The 20,505-nt window shown below is 63.8% G+C and overlaps 1 protein-coding gene across 1 annotated transcript; it reads left to right on the forward strand.

The window, feature by feature from the left end:
- Nucleotides 1-2,068: 2,068 nt before the first annotated feature.
- RBBP8NL (RBBP8 N-terminal like) lies at nt 2,069-19,571 on the forward strand. The gene is made up of 14 exons (XM_030826101.1): nt 2,069-2,289; nt 10,530-10,673; nt 11,818-11,860; nt 12,487-12,582; nt 12,933-13,045; nt 13,567-13,639; nt 13,858-14,015; nt 14,140-14,222; nt 14,513-14,679; nt 15,242-15,977; nt 16,253-16,415; nt 16,913-16,983; nt 17,060-17,189; nt 18,812-19,571. Exons 2-14 carry the CDS (start codon nt 10,613-10,615, stop codon nt 18,928-18,930), a joined length of 2,013 nt encoding a protein of 670 aa, XP_030681961.1. The 5' UTR covers nt 2,069-2,289; nt 10,530-10,612; the 3' UTR covers nt 18,931-19,571.
- The last annotated feature ends 934 nt before the right edge of the window (nt 19,572-20,505 follow it).

Here is a 20,505-nt window from a genome sequence, read left to right on the forward strand (position 1 = left end):
TCTCTGCCCATGGTGCAGGTGCAGGTGCAGTGCCAGGGGGCCGACGATGTTGCCTGGAGTTCAGGGTAGGAGGCTGCTGGCCTGGGGGTGCCACCTTCCCCCTGGGGACCCAGCCACAGGCACAACATGCATGGGCACCTCTGTCCTGTATCACCAAGGCCTGGACGTGGCGGGGTGGGGTCCCTGGCCCATGAGCCCGGGCAGGCAGGTGCAAAAACTGGCTGAGTCCAGGAGGGTGCTTGGCTTCGCCCAGGGAGGAACTCAAGGGCGAGCCGGTGGTGTTAGACAGCAGCTTTGATTGAAGCAGCCATGCATGGCAGACGCAGTGGGACCCTTCCTTGTGAAGCAGGGCTCCCTATAGGCAGTGAGCCCAGAGCAGAGCTCACATTCATCCCTGGAGGTTGCAAGTTCAATATCAAGGCACCAGCTCGTTCCACGTACAGAGAGGACTCACTTCCTGGTTCATAGACGGCACCATCTCTCTCGGGTCCTCACGTGGTGGAAGGGGCAAGGGACCTCCCTGGAGCCGCTTGTAGAAGGACACTGATCCCACTCAGGAGAGCTGCAGCCTCACAACTTCGCCATTCCCCCAGAGGCCCCACCTCCTAACATCATTGCCTTGGGGGTTAGGATTTCAAGGAGAATCTGGGGGAGACACAAAAAACATGCAGACCACAGCACAAAGCAGCTACATGTGTCCACGCACCCATGTGCAACACACACGTGCAACATATGCACACACAGGCACACACACATAAGACATGCACACACATTCATATCCACACACACACGCTCACACACGCACACAGTCCCCACACAGGTACACACAAAACACACGCCAGCAGCGAGCAGACCCCACTCACAAAGGGCCCAGCCAGGGGCAGGGAGGTGGCTGGAGGAGGGGCCTCCACAACGTTCCCTGGCCAGCCAGAGCTGGAGTGGCCCACGCTGACCACAACCCCCTCCCAAGAGCCCGGTCCTGAGTGGGAGGGCATCGTGGGGCCGGAGATGACCCAGCCCTCATCCCAAACCCAGAGCTAGGCCACCAGCCACCAGCAGCGGCCCTGCCAGGGAGCAGGAAGTTCGTCCTCCCCTCGCGGTAGGGGCTGCAGGCCAGGCTCCCAGGCTTCCTCCTCTGAGCCCCGTGCATTCCTGGGGTCCTCGGGTGCGCTGGGGATCGTGGCCGCCAGGACTCAGGAACCCCCGCTCTGCTTCCATGCAGAGCTAAGACAGGCTGAGGCTGAGGCGGAGGCGGAGGTGGAGGCGGGGAGGAGGGAGTGGGGAGGGGTCGTGGGTAGGACACAGGGGGCGGGGCATGGGGGTGTCAGGGCTGTGCCCTGCAGCCACAGTGTTGCTGTCCCGGGAACACACATGTGAGACCACAGTGTGAGGCCGCTCCAGCACCTGGACCGTGCCACCCCGAGGCCAGGCCAACCCCCAGCCTATTTGCCCCCATGAGCTCCACCTGGCCAGGGGCACCCAGCCTACCTGGAGACCGGAGAAGCCCACTCACAAGCACTCACAGACCCCGGGCAGACTGCGCAGACCAGACAGACCCCGGGCAGACCGCGCAGACCAGAGGCCCAGCGCGCACCCAGTCCCCTCAAGCAGAAGGCCTGCTTTCCTGGGCAGGGCGGGGCATGCTGGGCTGGTCGCTTCCCATAGCAGCTGCTGGATTTCCGTCCACTGGGCTCTGGCAGGGACAGCTCTTGAGCTTATTATCCCCAATTTACAGACAGGGGAACCGAGGCCAGAAAGGGGACTGTCACCTGCCTATGGTCAGCCCACGGTGAGCTGAGCTGTGAACAGCAGGAAGGACCACTCTGCGTCAGAGGCCCTACCACCTGTCCCAAGGTGGCGAGACAGCACGTTTGCTGACTCCCGCCTGCAGCCCCCCACCCAGGCACCCCTGCAAGCCCCCCCCTTCCCCGCCCGGGCCCTTCGTGTCCCAGGGCCCAAACTGGATTCTCAGTGCTAACCAGCTCGGCTCCTGCCGGCAGCCCGGCCTCACGGTGATCATGAGGAAACAATCCCATCTCTATGTGGCTTCAGACCCAACCTGTCCCGCCACTTTCTGCGAGATGGCAGAACCCGCCTGGCGGCTCGGGGCAGTCTCTGCCTCCTTTCTGCTCCTGGCTGGGAGAATCAAAAACCTGTCAAGCGGGTTTGGCCAAAATCCTGTCTTGTTGCCTGTGCAGGTTCACACCCCGCTCACTTCTCTCTCCCTGTGGAGAGCGTGGGGGGCTCCGCTCAGAGGTCTGCAGAGGTCGAGGCAGGGCCAGGAGCCATGTGAGTACCCAGGACCCCAGGGCCAGGCCGCTCAAGCAGCCGGGTGGGCTGGGATCTCTGGCTGGGGTGCTCACCAGGGAGGCTGGAGGCCCAGCTTGGGCTCTTGCGAGGAGGGCCGTGGGGGTGGGTGGGACTGGACGTCTTCCCTGAGGGGTGACACAGGCTGCTCCTGGTCCAGAGACCTAGCAACGGAGAGAGCTCTGTGGGCATTCCTGGCAGGAGCTGGGTGCAAAAAGGCCAGGCCTAGTCTGGTGCCAGGGCCCAGGAAGTGTCCATGGTCTGCTGAGGGGCTTGGGGCATCAGGGACAGGCTGGTGGTCCCGCCCTGCCATCCAGATTCACAAGAGGATAAGCGGGCGCAGCCATGGGGGTGAGGGTGGTGCAGGGGTGCAGCGCCCGCAGCTGGGCACTGAGCAGGGGACTCCTCTGCCGCTGTGTCTGTGGGGAAGCAGCCACAAAGGCAGGCCTTGCTCAACCCCCTCCCCCACGGGCCAGGCCTCAGGGAGACAGCCGGCAGGGCAGGAGAGCAGCCCGGCCCACCTCCACCTCCGGGAGGGAGTCAGGTTGCAGGGCTGCTGTACCTGAGCTGCAGGGACACCTTGGCTGGCTCCTCTGTGCATGTGTGCACACGAGTGCACAGGGGGCACACGCATGTGAGGTACACGAGTGCATGTGCACACACGACATGCGTGTGCAGCTGACCCAGGGCTCCTACGGTGTGCGCACAGGAGCCTGGGTCAGGACTCACCACCACTATCTGTTCTACAGTCAGAGAAACTGAGGCACGGCCAGACAAGCGACCTGGCTAAAGTCTCCACGGGCGAGCCTTTGCCCATTACCGCAGAGGGTGGGAGGAGACTCTGAGGCCGTGACCAGGTCCAAATCTTGCTCCACTTGCTCATCTCTGATCTGCTTCAAGCCTCAGTGTCCAAACCTGTAGAATGAGACAATCAGCACTTCCTCCAAGGCCAGGTGGGCCCCGGCCACATGCGTGTGCCCAGCCTAGCTATGCAGTGGGTGCTCCACGGGGGCAGCCAGGAGGTGGACGGGGTCAGGGGAATCCCTTGGGGAGAAGCGGGTCAAGGCGCAGAGGGCACCGCTCTGAGCTTGGCTTCCTCAGCAAAGCTGCAGGATGGTTTCAGTGCCCATGCAAGTGGGAAAAAGTCTGGGCGTGGTGCTTGGCACAGAGCAGCATGTGATCAACAGCAGCCACTGCCACTGCTACTGCTGCTGCCACTGCTACTGCTGCTGCCACTGCTACTGCTAGTGCCACTCACTCCGGCCGCCCTCGCCCTCCTCTGGGGGGTTCATTTGGGGAGGGTTGAGGTTCATCTTTGGCTCCATCATTCTGAGGCTGCCATTCTCCAGGCAGCCAGGAGGAGAGGTGGCACTGGGGAGAGGTGGGCGCTGCGGCTCCCCTTGCCCCCTTCCCTGCACCTGCCCCATGCCACTGCTACTGCTACTGCCACTGCCACTGCTACTGCTAGTGCCACTGCTACTGCTACTGCTAGTGCCACTGCTATGCCACTACTACTGCTACTGCCACTGCTACTGCTACTGCTACTGCCACTGCTACTGCTACTGCTACTGCCACTGCTACTGCTACTGCTACTGCCACTGCTACTGCCATTGCCACTGCTAGTGCCACGGCCACTGCTACTGCTGCTGCCACTGCTACTGCTGCTGCCACTGCTACTGCTATGCCACTGCTACTGCCATTGCCACTGCTACTGCCACTGCCACTGCCACTGCTACTGCTGCTGCCACTGCTACTGCTAGTGCCACTGCTATGCCATGCCACTGCTAGTGCCACGGCCACTGCTACTGCTGCTGCCACTGCTACTGCTGCTGCCACTGCTACTGCTAGTGCCACTGCTACTGCCATTGCCACTGCTACTGCTACTGCCACTGCCACTGCTACTGCTGCTGCCACTGCTACTGCTAGTGCCACTGCTATGCCACTGCCACTGCTAGTGCCACGGCCACTGCTACTGCCACTGCCACTGCTACTGCCACTGCTACTGCTACTGCTGTGGCCGTCACCATTGCTCCTGGATAGGTGGGCAGTCAGTCAGATGGACATACAGACAGCCCAGGCCTCAGAGACGGAGGGTACCACTGTCCAGCTCTGCACACCTGCCCCAAAGGGCCTGCTAGGGGGCAGTGGCCGGGGTGAAGAGCAGCTGGCCTGGCAGACGTCCTTGGAGCACTGGTGCCCAGGCGGCTTCTCTGGTTGAATGCCCTGGGAGAGGCGGGGGGCCCAGTGATGCCCTGGATGCCTCCTGCTCAGACAGCAGAGGAGCTCAGGGGGCCCGGCCTCCCAGAGGACAGGGTAAGAACAGGCATCACTGTAGGTTTTGCCACTTGGCCAGACAATGTCTGGTCCTGCCAGGGCCACGGCTGGGCCTGTGATTCCCTGGCCTGTGTGTGGGAGGCAGGTGGCATCTCCCCTGGGTGTAGCCACAGAGATGGCCGTGAGCCCACTGGAGTCCGTAGTGAGCGGCCGTCCAAGGATAAGTGTCATCACTGTCAGAGGCCGGACCTCTGCCCTGAGTGTGGGGAGGGCTGCGTCCTCCTGCACAAGGCCTTTGTGGCAATGGGACTTGACCTTATCTAAGCATGGAGGGTCCTGCCATCAGCACTGCTGGACACCTGGGGTCCCACATGAGGGAGGTGCAGGTCATGAGGGAGGCGCAGGTCATGAGAGAGGCGCAGGTGAACTCGGGGTCTCCCTCGGCTGCTCACTGAGCGCTCCCGTCTACGGAGCTCCTGGCCGCACAGGCATTACCTATGAGGAGCTTCTAAGCAGCCTGATACAGGGGCGGGGGTGCTGTCACCCCCAGGTGAGGAAACAGGCTCAGAGAGGAAAAGCAACTTGCCCAAGGCCACATAGAGACCAGAGACAGGTCCAAGAGCCCCACCAGGGCTGTGGACTGCGAAGCCCACACCTTTACCCTCCACCCAGACTGACTCTCCAGCCAGCACCCTTCAGGAATGCGACCCCTGCCCCACCCCAGCCAGCTCAGCGGGTGGTGGGGGGTGCACCCTCTCTGCTGGGGCTCTGAGAACCTATGAGGTAGGATTAACAACAGCAAACCTCTGTCCCCTCTGAGTGGCTGCTCCAGAGGGCCCTGGGAGGGTGGGTGGAGACCCTAGGAGGGCACATGCGGGCTCTGGGGGGCCTTTAGAGGGAGGTGGGAGTCCTGAGGGACAGGCAGGGCCCACAGTGCATGTCCATTCCTTGGGTGAGGACACGAGGTGGAAGGTGGTCTGCCAGCCTCAGGCTCCCCTGGGCCCTGTCGGGGGATAAGAGGCACCTGTTTATTGGATGGGCTCTGTTCCGTTCTGGTGAGAGCAGCACGTCGCCCCTTGGTTTTAAGGAGCAGTCCCCCGAAGGCAAAGGTGCTGGCACCAGTAGCACCTCACTGCAGGAGGCAGAGCTGCGGGCCTGGGTTAGCCGAAGCCCAGCCCGGCTCTCACGAGCTTTGACCGTGGGCAAGACCCCATCTCTGGGTCGTGTTCTCAGTGGCAAAATGGAGCAGAGGGCAAGGCATGGTGGTGTGAGGGTGGTGTCAAGGGGGACAGATATGCGCCCCTCACATCTGCCCCTCCGATGGCCCAGCTGTGAGCAACTGGTGGGACAGCGGCTCACTAGCCCTTCCCCCACTCCTTCCAGGGGGCTCAGCACCCATAGAGACCCTCCAGCCTGGACTCCCAGAGTGGGAGGGCTGGGAGTGGGAGGAGCGGCTGAGGGTGACCCTGGACCAGAGCTCAGCTCTCTCACCGCAGCCCTGTGAAGCCCCCCACGAGCCTCAGCCCAGCCCCTCCCCACCCCAGCAGGCTTGCTCCCCCATCACAGCCCCACTGCAGCCCCCACCCAGGCCTGGAGGAGACCCTCCTTCCGAGGTCCCCCAGCCCCAGCACCCCTAGCTGCCCTGGGCAAGCCCAACAAACCCAGAGAAGGCTGACTCGGGAAGAAAAAGCCAGCCCCACCGACCCCCCTGCTGACCCCTGGCACAAGGCTGCGGGTGCAGGTCTGGGTGAATTTCTACAATCCTGGTTCATTTCTTCTCCCCAAAAGCACCAGGGCTTGCAACTTTCCTCCACCTCCCATCCCTTCCCCGGAGCTCTCCAGCACTGTAGGAGTGCTGCAGGTGGTTTGGGGCACAGAAACGATCCTGTGAGTGGGAGGCACAGCAGAGGCTCCGTCCCAGCCTCTGCACCACAGTGACTTCACTGGGAAGGAAGCCTACCTCTCATGTGGACCCTGGAGACCTCTCCTAGGCCCGCAGGCACCGTGGGCTCCCTTGGGCGGCTCCTTTATGGGCGTCGGCCCAGCCCACATGGCAGATGCTGGGGGCCAGGGAAGAGTGGCCTGTTGGGCGGGTCTGGGTGGAATTTCAGGAGCTGCAGCTCAGCCCCCTCCTGGCTGTCCTCAGCTGCTTGAGCCTAGGGAAGCCCCGGCTATGACATCTTCCTCCCAGGGGCCCCTTGGCCAGGAAAAGCCAGTGCAGCTGGGTGCACCAGAGCCATAGGGAAGACGTCCCAGTCCACACAGGCAGAGCATGCAAGACCCACAGGCCCGGGAGCCGGGCACAACCCAGATCCCACTTCCCACTGGGTGACTGGGATGGGAGGCTTGATCTGTTTGAGCCTCAGTTTCCCCATCTGGAGCGGGGTCTTCATGGTGTGGTCAAGATTCCATGGGCTGCCGGGAAGGTCTCAGTGTGTATGGAGTTCGGGAAATGGGGGTCAGAACCACTGATGCTGGCCACGTGACCTGCTTCTGGCAGGCTCCATGCTGTCCCCACCTCTGGAGCTCAGCGTCCTGTTGGTCCCCTTCACCAGCAAAGACATCCTTCCCAGGGAGCTCTGGCTCCCTCCCAGCCTCCCGCCAGGAAAGCCCCAAGTCTTCCTGATCCCAGGATCCCTCACCCCCGCAACACAGAGCCGCCAACTATCACTCCCACTCCCTCCAAGGTGGCTGGCGGTCCCAAAGCCCAGGCGGGTCTGCAGACTGAGTCGCTGGAGCCCAGCATCCTGGTGCTCCGCCCTCCACGCAGCCCCACCATCCCTGCCAGGGGCCCCTGGGGACGCTGCGGCCACCCCCTAACACAGGCCACACTCTGTCCCACATCCCTTGCTGCCCCACCAGGCTCAGCACTAACATGCTTGATCACAGGTGCAAGGGCTCAGCGGGAGTTAGGAGAATCTCCCTCCAGGTGGCTCCAGGCCCCATCCCCACCCCAGGCCCCATCCCCACCCCAGTCACCATCCCCACCCCAGGCCCCATCCCCCCCAGGCCCCATCCCCCCCAGTCACCATCCCCACCCCAGGCCCCGTGCCCCCCCAGGCCCCATCCCCACCCCAGTCCCTATCCCCACCCCAGCCCCATCCCCACCCAGGCCCCATCCCCACCCCAGTCCCCATCCCCACCCCAGTCCCCATCCCCACCCCAGCCCCATCCCCACCCCAGTCCCATCCCCACCCCAGTCCCCATCCCCACCCCAGCCCCATCCCCACCCCCCCCCCCCCCCCCCCCCCCCCCCCCCCCCCCCCCCCCCCCCCCCCCCCCCCCCCCCCCCCCCCCCCCCCCCACCCCACCCCCCCCCCCCACCCCAGGCCCCATCCCCACCCCAGTCCCCATCCCCACCCCAGCCCCATCCCCACCCCAGGCCCCATCCCCACCCCAGTCCCCATCCCCACCCCAGGCCCCATCCCCACCCCAGGCCCCATCCCCACCCCAGCCCCATCCCCACCCCAGCCCCATCCCCACCCCAGCCCCAGTCCCCATCCCCACCCCAGGCCCCATCCCCACCCCAGTCCCCATCCCCACCCCAGTCACCATCCCCACCCCAGGCCCCATCCCCACCCCGGTCGCCATCCCCTCCCGGGTCGCCATCCCCACTCCAGGCCCCAGCCCCACCCCAGGCCCCATCCCCACCCCAGACCCCATCCCCACCCCTGTCGCCATCCCCACCCCAGGCCCCATCCCCACCCTGGTCACCATCCCCACCCCGGTCGCCATCCCCACCCCAGGCCCCATCCCCACCCCAGTCCCCATGGCTTCTCTCAGGGTAGCAAGACCTGCCACCCTGAGTTAGAGGCACCCCCAGCCCCACCCCTAAGACACCCACCACCCGACTTCCAGGGCCCCAGGGCAAGTGCCTCTTTCTGTGTTCAATGCACCCTCAAGTCTGGCTTGGGTAGTTTGGCCACGCTGGGATGGGCATGGGGCTGGGCGGCCGCCATATTCCACCCATCATGGGATGGGGTTTGGGGGCCCTGTTTGGGACGGTTCTGTAGAATGCTGTTGCGGACAGGACCCTTGCGTGGGTGTCTCCAGGCTGACCTTTGAGAACCCAGATGCAGCCACGGGTGTTCCCCACTGTGATCCACTTGGGCTGGGCTGGCCATGGCAAGGCCTTGGGCATGGCCTCCAGCTGCAAGCCGGAAGTCGGATTTTGAGCAGAGCGGTGCATATCTGAGCAGAAACCAGAGCTTCCCAGGGATGGCCACCCTGGAGAGTGGTCCTGGAGGAGATGGGGGGAGGCAGGGGGTTCAGGGGAGGTTGAGCGGGAGGCCAGGCTGGGAGGAGGCCGACACAGTTGTTCAGGTGATGCACCAGTGTTTCCATAGTAGGTTGGGTATGCACACACACAGCACACACCCGCACACTGGCTTGGGTATGCACACACGTGGCGCACACACATGCACACTGGCTCAGGTGTGCACACACGGGACACACACGCACACTGGCTCGGGCGTGCACACACACGGCAAACACACACAATCCCCCACCCGACCGAGTGAAGCACAAGCCACCGGTGAAGAAGTCTGAACTGCAGTGGTTTGTGTGTCACAAACACTGGCTTGCAGAGGCCCAGCCACTTGACCAGTATCCCAACCTCCCAGGCCTGGAGGCCAATCTGTGGGAGGAGGGGGAAGGGTCAGGGGAGGACAGACAGACAGTCACAACGCCCCCAGGCTCACTCTGCCCAGCCCTGCCTGGGAGCTCTCCAGGTCACTGTGAATTTGGAAAGGCCTGGGAGGGTTTGAGGATGAGTGCTCCAGCCCAGGTCCCAAGGCCCAGCCTGCAAAGGCCCCACGGCCCCTTAATTCTGGCCTCAGTCTGTGAGACCACAAGATACCCACTGCCTACCAAGGACCTCCTGAGACCTGTGGGTAGGGGAGGCAGGCAGGGACGGAGGGGGCCTGTGACCTCTTCAGAGTGGCTCCTACCCCTTCCTGGAACCCTCCGGCCTCTGCATGTGGGAGCTGCTTCCAGGCAGAGGGGGCTGCTGTGGCTGTGTGTGTTTCCGTGTACCTGCAACTGCATGTGTAGCTGTGTCTCTATGTCTGCATAGATTTGTGTCAGCATGTGTCTGCGTGTACCCATGTCTATGTGTCTCTGTGTGTTGTGCGTGGGCATCCCTGTCTGTGTACATATGTATTGTATGTGTGTGTCTCTGGGTGTGTGCCTGTGTGTTGTGTGTATACATGCTGTGTGTGTGTCTGTCTTTGCGCATGTGTGTTATGTGTGTATATGCTCTGTGTGTGTCTTTTGCATATATGTGCATGTGTTGTGTGTACATGCTATCTGTGTGTGTGTGTGTGTGTGCCTGTGTGACAGGATTGAAGCTGCCACGGCATTGGAGGGGGACAGAGATCCCAGGAGGGAACTGAGTACAGGGCTCTGGTGGGAGGGAAGGAGGCGCTATGACGGTGGTGTTGGGGCCGGGGTGTGTACAGTGGCACGGTTGGGTCTGTGGGGCTCTTGCTGGTGAGGTCTGACTCCCAGCTTCACAGCAGGGCAGGTGCCACCAGCACCATCCAGCTCTCGCCAGGCTTCCCTGTCCCTCCATTGAGGTGCCAGGGGAAGGGCTTATGTGGGGACAGGCCAGGCACTGATGGGCTTGATACCTGGGGAGAACGGGGTGGCTCAGAGAGGCTGGCACTCACCCCAGATGCTCCCTGGCCCCTCCAGCCCCTCCCGCACGGCAACCAGCACCCTGCCCTCTGGCCCCCAGCCACATATGTGTGGGAGGAAGCCACACAATGTACTATCTCTGTGCCTGCCCGTGGAGTTCCGGAGCCTCCAGCCCACCTCCCATGAGTAGCCCCTACAGCATGGCATGGGGTCTGCTCCACACAGACACAAGGACCCCCAATCCTCTCCTGGACTCCACAGCCCACAAGCCCTTCCTGAGGGGATCCCTGTCCCCTCTTCCTCCTCTTCAGGATGGACACAGAGGGGCAGTAGAGGCTGCAGGCATCTCCACAACCCCAGCGCAGTGGGGCCCGGGCCAGGGCCACAGGGAGCCATGGAAAGCTTCATGGAGTCGCTGAACAGGCTGAAGGAGATCCACGAGAAGGAAGTCCTGGGTGAGGGGCCAGGGACAGATGCCAGGCTAGGGAGGGGTCTCCACAGCCCTCACCTAAGGGTCAGGGCAGGCCACTGTGCACCCATGATCACCTCCAACTCCCCCCAAGTCAGGGGATGGACCCCGTCTTCTTGGCCCAGGCAGGGGAGTCCTGACCCAAAGCCCAGAGCTATAACGTGGCCAGACACTCTGCCTGGGCCCCACGAGTGCTGGCCTCAAGCTGGGATGTCCTAGAGCCACTCCCAGAGTGTGACCCTGAGGGGGAGGAGCACTTTCAAGGGTTGCCACCAACACCTCATGGCCACCTGCCACCCGCAGGCCCCATGCTGCCCATGCTTTGTTCTCCCATGGGGCCGGCCTCCAGCGTGGCAGAAAGAAGTGCGCACCCTGGCCGGCCTGCTGAGCTCACCAGGGCAGAGACAGCCACTTCCAGAAACAGGAGCTTATGGCTCTCTGGACCCATCCGGAACATGCCAAGGCGCTGAGCTGCAACTCTTCTCTTCCTTCTAGGACACGCCCCAGGCCCCACCCCTGTCCACTTCCCCCACAAGGGACAGGGCCACAGCCCCCACACCACCCCCAGTCCAGTCCCAGGGCCAGCACCTTCCCATGGTCTTTCCACTGAGCACCCGCGCCCACCTGGAGGTCCAAGGACCTGGCTGCCTCCTAGGCAACCCAGAGAGGTGGGGCTGCTGGGGCTAGCCAGGCCCAGGCTGGATCCCCAAGAATCGAAAAGGAGAGGGTCTGGTGGGGTCTGCCCCACAAGCTCATCTTATTTCAACACTAGCTATGACACACACACACACACACACACGCACACACACACAAAATGGCCCCTCGGTCCCTCTGCCTTTCACAAGTGTCTGGTCACTTGTGGCACCGGGGTCCCTGCTCACCCCCAGACACCCCCAGACAGATGCCGGAGGCAGAGACCCCAGGGGAAGCAACAGATGCTGGGCCAAGACCACCGAGCCTCAGGCAGCCCCGTGCCTGGGCACAGACAGGGGCTCACCTGGCAGGGCTCCCCCAGGGGATGCAGGGGACAGGAGTGCCCTATTGCAGCTCTGCTCAGACCCCATGGTGGGGATGCTGCAGGTGAAGCAGCAGCTGGGCCTGACCCCCCACCCCTCTGCTCGCTCCCCCAGGCCTGCAGAACAAGCTTCTGGAACTGAACTCAGAGAGGTGCAGGTGAGTCAGGCCAAGCAGGGCCCCACCCCGCAGGGACCACACTGGCCATTTCATCCCCCTGAAGCCCCAGTGTGCCAGCACTGCCACCATCCTATGGTGCAGAAGGGAAACTGAGGCTCAGTGTGGGGGCAGGGGGGAGTCACTTGTCCAAGGTCACACGGTGAGCAGGCAGTGAAGCCAGGACTTGAACACAGTTGCGTCAGCCTCCCACGGGCAGGGCAAGCCCCCTACTCGGGGCATCTCCCACCCCAGGATCGTGATCAGAGTATCAACAATACGTTCATGGTGAGCTGGGGTCATGTCTGGTCACACGCTGGCGGGCGGGCAGGCTCCCTGCGTTCCGGCTTATAGACCCGGCTGTGGTTCTGCCTGTGCCATGGCACTAAAGTGGTGTGTGGAAGGACGGACGTCACAGAGGAACATGCAGGTGACTGGGGGGGGGGGGCGCCGGGTTAGGTGTTGCCCCCACAGGGCCCACTTCAAGGGCAAGTCCCCACAGTTGGGGGCACTGAGCAGGATCCAGCCCCAGACCAGGCTGCCCCCCCGCCCCCGCAGGCTGGATGGTGGGGACAGCGTGTGGCTTCCTGGATGGAACAAGACCCCACCTTAGCTGTTTCCCACCACAGGGACGCCCAGAGGATCGAGGAGCTCTTCTCCAAGAACCACCAGCTCCGGGAACAGCAGAAGACACTGAAGGAGAATCTGCGGGTGCTGGAGAACAGGTGGGCCTGGGAGGACGCCTCGCAGCACGGCCAGGACCGGTGGGCTCAGGGGAGGGGGAGTTGACAGGGCTCCTTGGAGAAAGAGTTTGGGAAACTCCAGGATCAACTGAACCAGGAAGGTTTCTCCACTGCAGGACATCTCAGAGCCTTAAGTAAATTGCACTTTCAAGATTTCTCCCCAAACTAGTGGAACATGGGACACCTAGCCCACGGGGTGGGAAGAGGCCTGGGGCTCTACGGAATAGTTTGGGAAGGGCAGGGGCACTTCCTGGCAGTGGGGCGGCGAGTGTCCCAGGCCCTCTGTGGCTTCCGTGCCATCCCTCAGACCCCCTGTGTCCCCGTCCCTGCAGGCTGCGGGCCGGCCTGTGCGACCGCTGCATGGTCACCCAGGAGCTGGCCAGGAAGCGGCAGCAGGAGTTCGAGAGCTCCCACCTGCAGAACCTGCAGCGCATCTTCAACCTCAGTGAGCCCCACCCGCCAGACAGCCGGGGTCCCTCCCACAGGGCCAGGCGACCCCAGGGCCTGTTCAGCCCATGTAGGGGCATGGGGAAAGGAGGCAGGGCAATCGGCCCCACACCACTGGGGGAACCTCACAACCCAGTCTACAGACAAACACACAAAGCCCCCAGCTGGCACTGGTGTGGCCCTCCCTCAACACAGCCTCCCTCCCCTGGGCTGGGGGCATCCCTGCCCCCACTGGGCATGACCTCCTTCCTGTGATGCAGAAGGTCCTGCAGTGCTGAGGCCCCAGTGGCCCTTCTGATGACCAAGGGCAAGCCCCCTTCCCTCGAGGCTGGCGCTGCTTTCAACGGCATCCAATCAGCCACGCACACAGCCAGCATCCACGGCACACCCGCTGCCTGCCAGACCCTGGGCTACGTGCTGGGGGCACTGCTGAGGGGCTTCCCTGTTGCTGTGACGACCCCACCCCTGCCCCTGTCGCCCCCAACCCCTGGCTGCTTTGCTAATCTGTGCCTTTTGCAGCCAATGAGATGAACGGGCTGAAGGAAGAGAATGAGACCTTGAAGGAGGAGGTGAAGCGGCTTCGGGGCCTGGGGTGAGTGGGGAAGGGTCCCAGGGCTCAGACACCCAACTCCCCAGCACCCCCCGAGCAACACTCGGCACACGTCCCTCGGGGAACCGCCCACGGAGGGCTCTCAGGCAGTGTCGGGACAGCTGCGTCCCCTGGGGTCACCCAGGAGTGGGCCCGGCTTTTCTGATCATCTCTTGAGATGTTGCCCTCCCTCACCCTCCCTGTCTTTGCCCCCCCTCCAGAGATAGGCCCAAGCCCCTGGCCAAGGGGGGCACCTCGGACCCCCCCTCACCCCTGCTGCTCCCCTCCCCTGGTGGCTGGAAGGCCATCACAGAGAAGCCACCGGGAGGCCACGAGGAGGCTGAGCAAGACCACCAGGGCGCGGGCCTACGGGGAGAAGGTGCTGTGGGGACCGGGTGAGGCTGGGAGGCTGGGCCCCCGCAGGACCAGGGATCCTCCCCCTGGGGCTGGGCCGCCACCCCTCTGAGCACCTCCCAAGCTCTTGCCCCTGGCTTCTCCCACAGAAAAGCCAGCAGGGCACAGGACATCTCCAGTGGCCAAAATCTCCCCAGGGGCCACCCTGCCTGAGTCGCGAGCCCCAGACATGGTAAGGGCAGGGACCTGGAGCCCACCATGCCCAGCTGGGCCGGCGCAGGCAGGAGGCTGGAGGCAGCTGCACCTGCAGTATGCCAGCCTCTCATGCGCCTCACCCTGAATGTGCCCCTCCTTCGTCCCGGGCAGGCGCCACTGCGCTCCATTTGGTGTGGGTGGGGGCGCAGCTCAGCAGTGAGCAGGGGCAGAGCGGGAGCAGCCCAGGGCAGGCAGCAGAGGATACGGCAGAGGCCACAGCAGAAGCCACGCATGCCCCCGCCCAGGCTGACCCACCCATCCTCACAGAGCCCCCAGCGCATCTCCAACCAGCTGCACGGGACCATTGCCGTGGTACGGCCTGGGTCCCAGGCTTGCCCTGCTGACCGTGGCCCCGCCAATGGGACGCCCCCACCACTGCCCGCCAGGAGCAGCCCACCCAGCCCAGCGTATGAGCGTGGCCTCTCTCTGGACAGGTGCCCACCTGCCCCACCCCCACCCAGAGCAGCCTCAGATGAGCTCCTCTCTTAGCCCCTGGTCCCAGGGGAGTCCCGCTGATTATCCCTCACAGCCCCTGACCTTCTCTGGCTTGGCTTTTTCTGCGCACCCAGCCTGGAGCAAAGTTCCCACGTGGACACCTCCAGAGTGGCCAGGCCTGGGGCGTGGGAGCAGGGGATGGGGACATTGTCTGAGAACAAGTAGGGTGTGGAGGGTGGACAGGTGGCTAGGACCCTCCCGGTGAGGAGCAGGGGGCTGATGTCCCTGCCAAGAAGACACGGAGGCCTCGGCATCTGGCCCCACCTTGGAGCCCAGACCACAGGCCACCTCTGGCCGGGTCCACACAGCATGGCCTCCAGAGCCGGGGCTGAGCCTCCCCTCCCTCCACTACCTGCCATGGGACCCATGCAGCTTGCTGCACCTCTCTGGACCTCAGTTTCCTCGCCTGTGGAGTGGGTGCCTGTCGTCTCCCTCTCAGGGCTCGCTGGGATGGTCACGGCTCAACACAGCCATGGTCATTGGAATTCTCCTCCCTCACAGCTTCCTGCGGGCTTCCCGGACCTCCGCCATGACCCATGAGGCCCTGAAGCGCTCCCCGAAAGTGGACCGGCTCTGCCTCCTAAACCGCCCCCTGTCCCTGCACCTTCAGAGCCCCCACAGCAGCCCCCTGGCCCCTGCTGCAGCCCCCCGCGACCCCCGGCTCCAGGAGCTGAAGGCCGGAGAAGCGGAGGCCTGGGAGGAGCCCACAGAACTGCTGGGGCTGCCCAGTGCCCTGGCGGGCATGCAGGACCTTCGCCTGGAGGGGGCACTGCACCTGCTCCTGGCCCAGCAGCAGCTGCGGGCTCGGGCCAGGGCAGGCAGTGTCAGGCCAAGAGGCCAGCCCACACCCGGGGAGATGCTGCCCTCCCCACCAGTCGGCGCAGACTCTGAGGGCCACGAGAGTGAGGGGGCCAGGGCAGCTCTGGCCACAGCAGGCCTGTCTGGAGGGCGGCACACACAGCCTGCAGGCCCGGGCCGCGCCCAGAGGACAGAGCCTGCAGCCACGCAGGACTGTGCCCCAGACAAGCCCCTGGACCTCTCGGAGTGGGGCCGGGCCCGGGGCCAGGACACTCCCAAGCCGGCCGGCCAGCACAGGTCACTCAGCCCCGCCACTGCCCACACTGCCAGCCCCGAGCCACCCATCCAGTCCGGACCCCTGACTCGCAGTCCCCAGGCACTCAGCAATGGCACCAAGGGGACCAGAGTGCCAGAGCAGGAGGAGGCTCGCACCCCCATGGTAAGGAGCCCGGTCCTGGCTCAGACCCTGTCCTCAGCCTCCACGTCCCCCACCTCGGGCTGGCCTCCAGCCAGACCTCGGGCTTCTCTTTGCCCTCTGCCCACCGAGTTGGTTCCCAGGGAGAAAGCGAGGCTGCCTCATCCACACTATAAAGGGAAAGGCAGGGCCCCTCACCAGCTGCAGCCTCAAGAAGGGTCCCACTGGCTGTCCAGGGCTGAGTTGGGGGCAGGGAAGTCTCCCAAATAAACTCAAGCCACCTACTTGCCTCCCCCCAGGACCCCTCACGCCCTCTTCCAGGGTCCCAGCTCAGCCTGTCCTCTCCAGGCAGGACAGTAGATGAAGACACAGGGAGGCCTCTGCCACCTCCCCACCCACAGCCACCTCCCCACCCACAGCTGCCTCCCCACCCACAGCCACCTGACCTGGACGGCCACTCAGGTACAGTCAGCACCTGGGGTCAGAGTCCAGCTGGGAGGTGCTTTCAGAGTCCAGCTGGGAGGTGGTCAGTGCCCACCGGGAATGGGTGTCTCCAGGCCCAGCTCTGCCCTGCCGACCTGACAGGGCAACCTCAGGCTCCAGGGCTTGGCACTTCCACCTGCAGACACCGGAGGAAGCCGAGTGCCTGGCAGGAGCCTCTCTAACAACAGTCAGTGAGGGGAAAAAGCACTTTAGCAATTAGGGCTGGCAAGCAGGCTGTGAGTGCCCCATCATGTAGCATCCAAGCCAGGGGCGGGCACCCCAACTGATGGGGACACTGGACCTGGGCCCAAACCCCAGTCTGCCTCCTGTCAGCCGGTGCCCTGGGGCAGGTCACTTGGCCCTCCGTGCCTCAGTTTCCCCATTTGCAGAGTTGGCTCCACCTATTCTAGTCTGGCAGGCTCAGGAGACTCCCAGGGCCACCAGCCTGGCCTGACCCCGCACCCTGCATCCTTCAGAGCCCAGCAAGGCTGAAGTGCTGAGACCGGAGTCCGACGAACTGGATGAGACAGACACCCCAGGCAGCGAGGTGGGTCCAGGCCACACACTCCGCAGGGCAGGGCCGGAAGGTGATCCTCCTCGTGACCACACCCCCTTCTCCCCAGGTGGGCCTGAGTTCCCAGGCGGAGGCCACTACGAGCAACACCGGGGAGGGGCCTGAGTGCATCTGTGCCCAGGAGCACGGGCAGGGTCTACCACGGAAAAGGAAGCGAGCCTCGGAGCCTGGAGACAAAGGTACAGCCGGCATGGGGCAGGTGCAGGGAAGGGGGCGAGGGGAGCCGCAGCACCCACCTCTCCCCAGTGCCACCTCTCCTCCTGACTGCCTGGAGAATGGCAGTCTCAGAATGATGGAGCCAAAAATGAACCTCAACCCTCCCCAAATGAACCCCCGAGAGGAGGGCGAGGGCGGCCGGAGTGAGTCCTTCCTGTGCAGCCTCTGACTCTGTAGCCTGTTGTCAGGTCCTTCCCAATCTAAGCCTCAGTCTCCTCGCCTGTAAGGGGGCTGACATCAGGGATCGTAGATTTCGGTGAGAGAAGGAGCCAGGGGATGGTCATTGTCCCCACCATCGTCCTGGGAGGAAGGGTGTCCTGGTGCACAGGATAAGCCGCTGCCACGAGGAGCAGATCCCCAGGGCCCCTTGTCCGCCTGCAGACAGGGGCAGCGCAGAAGGCACAGCACCGAGGGGCATGGGGCATGTTTGCTCCCCTGGGGAACTGCGGGCGGCTCCAGTGTTTGCCAAGGGCAGTGCCCTTGGGCCCAGCTCCTCCCAGTAATACCGGCAGGAGCCTCGGCCCTGGTCTGAGGGTATCGGGACAACTTTTCACTTCCTGCTCTGGGCTCAATGGCAGCTCCAGCTGGGGTCCAGGAGCCCACGAGAGACTTTGAACACCTAATCGTATGGCCCTGGTTTTTGTCCGGGCAAGGTCCGCAGGCAGCAGGCGGGGTGGTGCCGCCACTATGTGCCATTGTTGCTGGCAGGTGGCCATGGCCTGCATCTGCCCGGAGCGGCAGTGGAGACCAGCATGGCCCTTATTTGAGGCACTTCCTGCTGAGTGGGTGGAAATGGCCCCGGGGGGTGCAGTCTGTGAGCCAGCACACCCTTGTGCTCCTACCTGAGCCAGGGCCAGGGACGCTGGCAGGGGCTCCTGAGAAACTGCCGTGGTGGTCAGTGAGAACAGGTCCCTGCCCAGCATGGGCACAGCTCAGTGCCAGAGCCAGCGTCCTCGTGCCTGGTGCCCCAGGAGAGTGGGTGCAGCTGTGGCTGCCTGTGAGCCTTACGACCCTGCCCAGCAGGTAGGATCATCACTGTTTGGCTGGTGCAGAAATTGAGGCTGAGAGGGAAGAGGTCACTTGCCCAAGGTCACAGGTCTGGGACCTGGGTCAGGATTCAAACCTGACCCATTCAACTCAGAGCCTGAGCTCGCTGTGCCTCAGAGATGGCCTGAGCCCAGCATCTTGGCAGGATCCCCATCCCCGGACCGTCGCAGGGACCAGGCACCCCTCCCGTGTGACCCTAGCCCGGGGGCAGGCCTGCTGAGACCCGCAGCCAGTGTCAGGCCAGCCAGTATGGCCTGGCTCCCTCCAAGGCAGCAAGGGGGCCACTGGGGTCAGCGCCGTGTTTGCAGTCACACAATGAGGAGAGTGTCCACTCTCCACCTAATTCTAAGGGTTCACCCTCAGACCGGGCTACCCTTGCTCTGGGCACTGGTTTTGTAGGAACAAGGGTGGCCAGCAAACTTCCCCAAGCACCCAGCTCTCCATGCCCAGAGGAGACCCAGGAGGCCCTAGGTGAGAGCCAGTGTTGCCTCCAAGGTTGGCACGCAGCTCCGGCCTGACCTCCAGCCACTTCCCATAGCCTCCAAAAAGCCATGCAGAGGGAGAAGAAAACTGACAGTCACTGAGGGGACCGGGAGCCCAAGGGACGCCGAGGACCACAGTCCCTCCCCCAACAGCAGCCCCTGGGAGGAGACCTAGCCAGCCTGCACCGGGGTCCACAGCGAGCCCGGGGCAGCCCTCCACCTGCCCACCAGGGCCTGGAGAGGGCACACCATCCAACCAGCAGGCAGCCCCACACAGAACCCTGGGAGAAGACCTAGCCAGCCTGCACTGAACCCACAGTGAGCCCAGCGCGGCTCTCTACCTGCTCACCACAGCCTGGAGAGGGCACACCACCCAACCAGCAGACAGCCCCGAAGAGCCGGTGGCGGGCACATCCTGGCCCACTTCAAGAGGGGCTGGAGGACTGAGAGGAGTCTCGGGCTGGCGATTCACCCCATCTCCACCCACCTGGGAAATGCTCTGCGGCCCCTCCCACAGCCCAGCACCTGCTCCCTGAGGGGTGTGGGGACCAGAGGCAGGATCACTCAGGCTCCAGCCCAGCGCTACCCCTGCTGTGCACTGCAGCCCTTCCCAGGCAGTGCCCACGCTCTGGGAGGCAATGGACCACTCGGACCCCCACCCCTGCCCGCCAAACTCTGAGCACGATCTTAGACGCCCCCTCGTGGGCTGCCAGCAAACAGACGTCTGGCAGTGAGAGTGGAGGGAGGCGGTGGGCGGCAGCACCCTCGCAGACCGGGTCCCCTGAGTGACGGAGAATAAACACTTGAAGAACCGTGCATGTGTCTGGCAGGGCCGGGTTCAGCTGGGCCTCCACCCGCCCGGGCCCCAGGACACCACTGACTGTGCCAGGGACTGGAGGTCACCCCCTTGCAGGAGGACAGAATGAAACCAGCTCCTCTGCAGAGTCTGCAGTGGGAAGGGACCAGGGCACCCTCGGGGAAGTGCCTGGCAACAGCGGCGGGCGTGTGCACCTGCCCCTCCTCACTAGTCCCTGGCCTGGCAGCCACAAGGCAGCTCACCAGGACTCCACCGGGAGCACTCAAGGCTGTCTGCTCCTCGGGGGAGGACGAGTATCAGTCCCTCCCAGCTTCATGGGAGGAGCTTAAGAAACAGATTCCTGGGCTGAACCTCAGATCCACTGAACCAGGACCTTAGAGGTGGTCCTGGAGTCTGTATTTTAAGAAGCTCCCAGGGGTAATTCTCCTAAACGTGAAGTTTGAGAACTGCCCCTTACAGGGCAGAGACACTGGGCACTGACACCTCCGCTGGGCATCAGGGAGCGGTGGGCAAAGGAGCAATGGCACCAAGTCATGGCCGGTGTTGTGGGACGGGGAGGAGAGCAGGTGTCCCTGGGAGGTCAAGGCAGGTGGCACCTGCAACCCGAATTTGGGTTCTGAGGGATGAACAGGAGTGTGCCAAGTAGGCAAGGAGCTAGGATGTTCTGCGAAGTTTGCTGAAACCCCAACTCCAGAAACATGGACAAGGATCAGGCAGAAAGGAAAGGTGGGGGCACGGAGGGGTGTCAGGCCAAGGGGGAAACTAAGAAGTCAGCCCAGGGACCAGGCCTGCAGTCAGGAGCATCCAGACAGAGCCCCCTGCGCTTGACACCTGCTCAGAGTTCAGGGTGAGAGCCAAAGAAAACGAGGAGCAAAACTCATGAGCAGGGCCCTCTGCGGCCACAGCACCAAGGTGAGCTGGGTGTTTAAAACC

Source organism: Nomascus leucogenys, chromosome 13, assembly GCF_006542625.1.
Source record: "Nomascus leucogenys isolate Asia chromosome 13, Asia_NLE_v1, whole genome shotgun sequence".
Taxonomy (NCBI): Eukaryota; Metazoa; Chordata; class Mammalia; order Primates; family Hylobatidae; genus Nomascus; species Nomascus leucogenys.

Excerpts from the sequence above, each read along its gene's own strand:
- RBBP8NL (XM_030826101.1), top strand. The coding sequence starts at position 10,613 with ATGGAAAGCTTCATGGAGTCGCTGAACAGGCTGAAGGAGATCCACGAG. Across the intron at positions 12,583-12,932 it reads CTGCGGGTGCTGGAGAACAG|GCTGCGGGCCGGCCTGTGCG; the intron begins GTGGGCCTGGGA and ends CCGTCCCTGCAG. Across the intron at positions 15,978-16,252 it reads AGGAGGCTCGCACCCCCATG|GACCCCTCACGCCCTCTTCC; the intron begins GTAAGGAGCCCG and ends GCCTCCCCCCAG.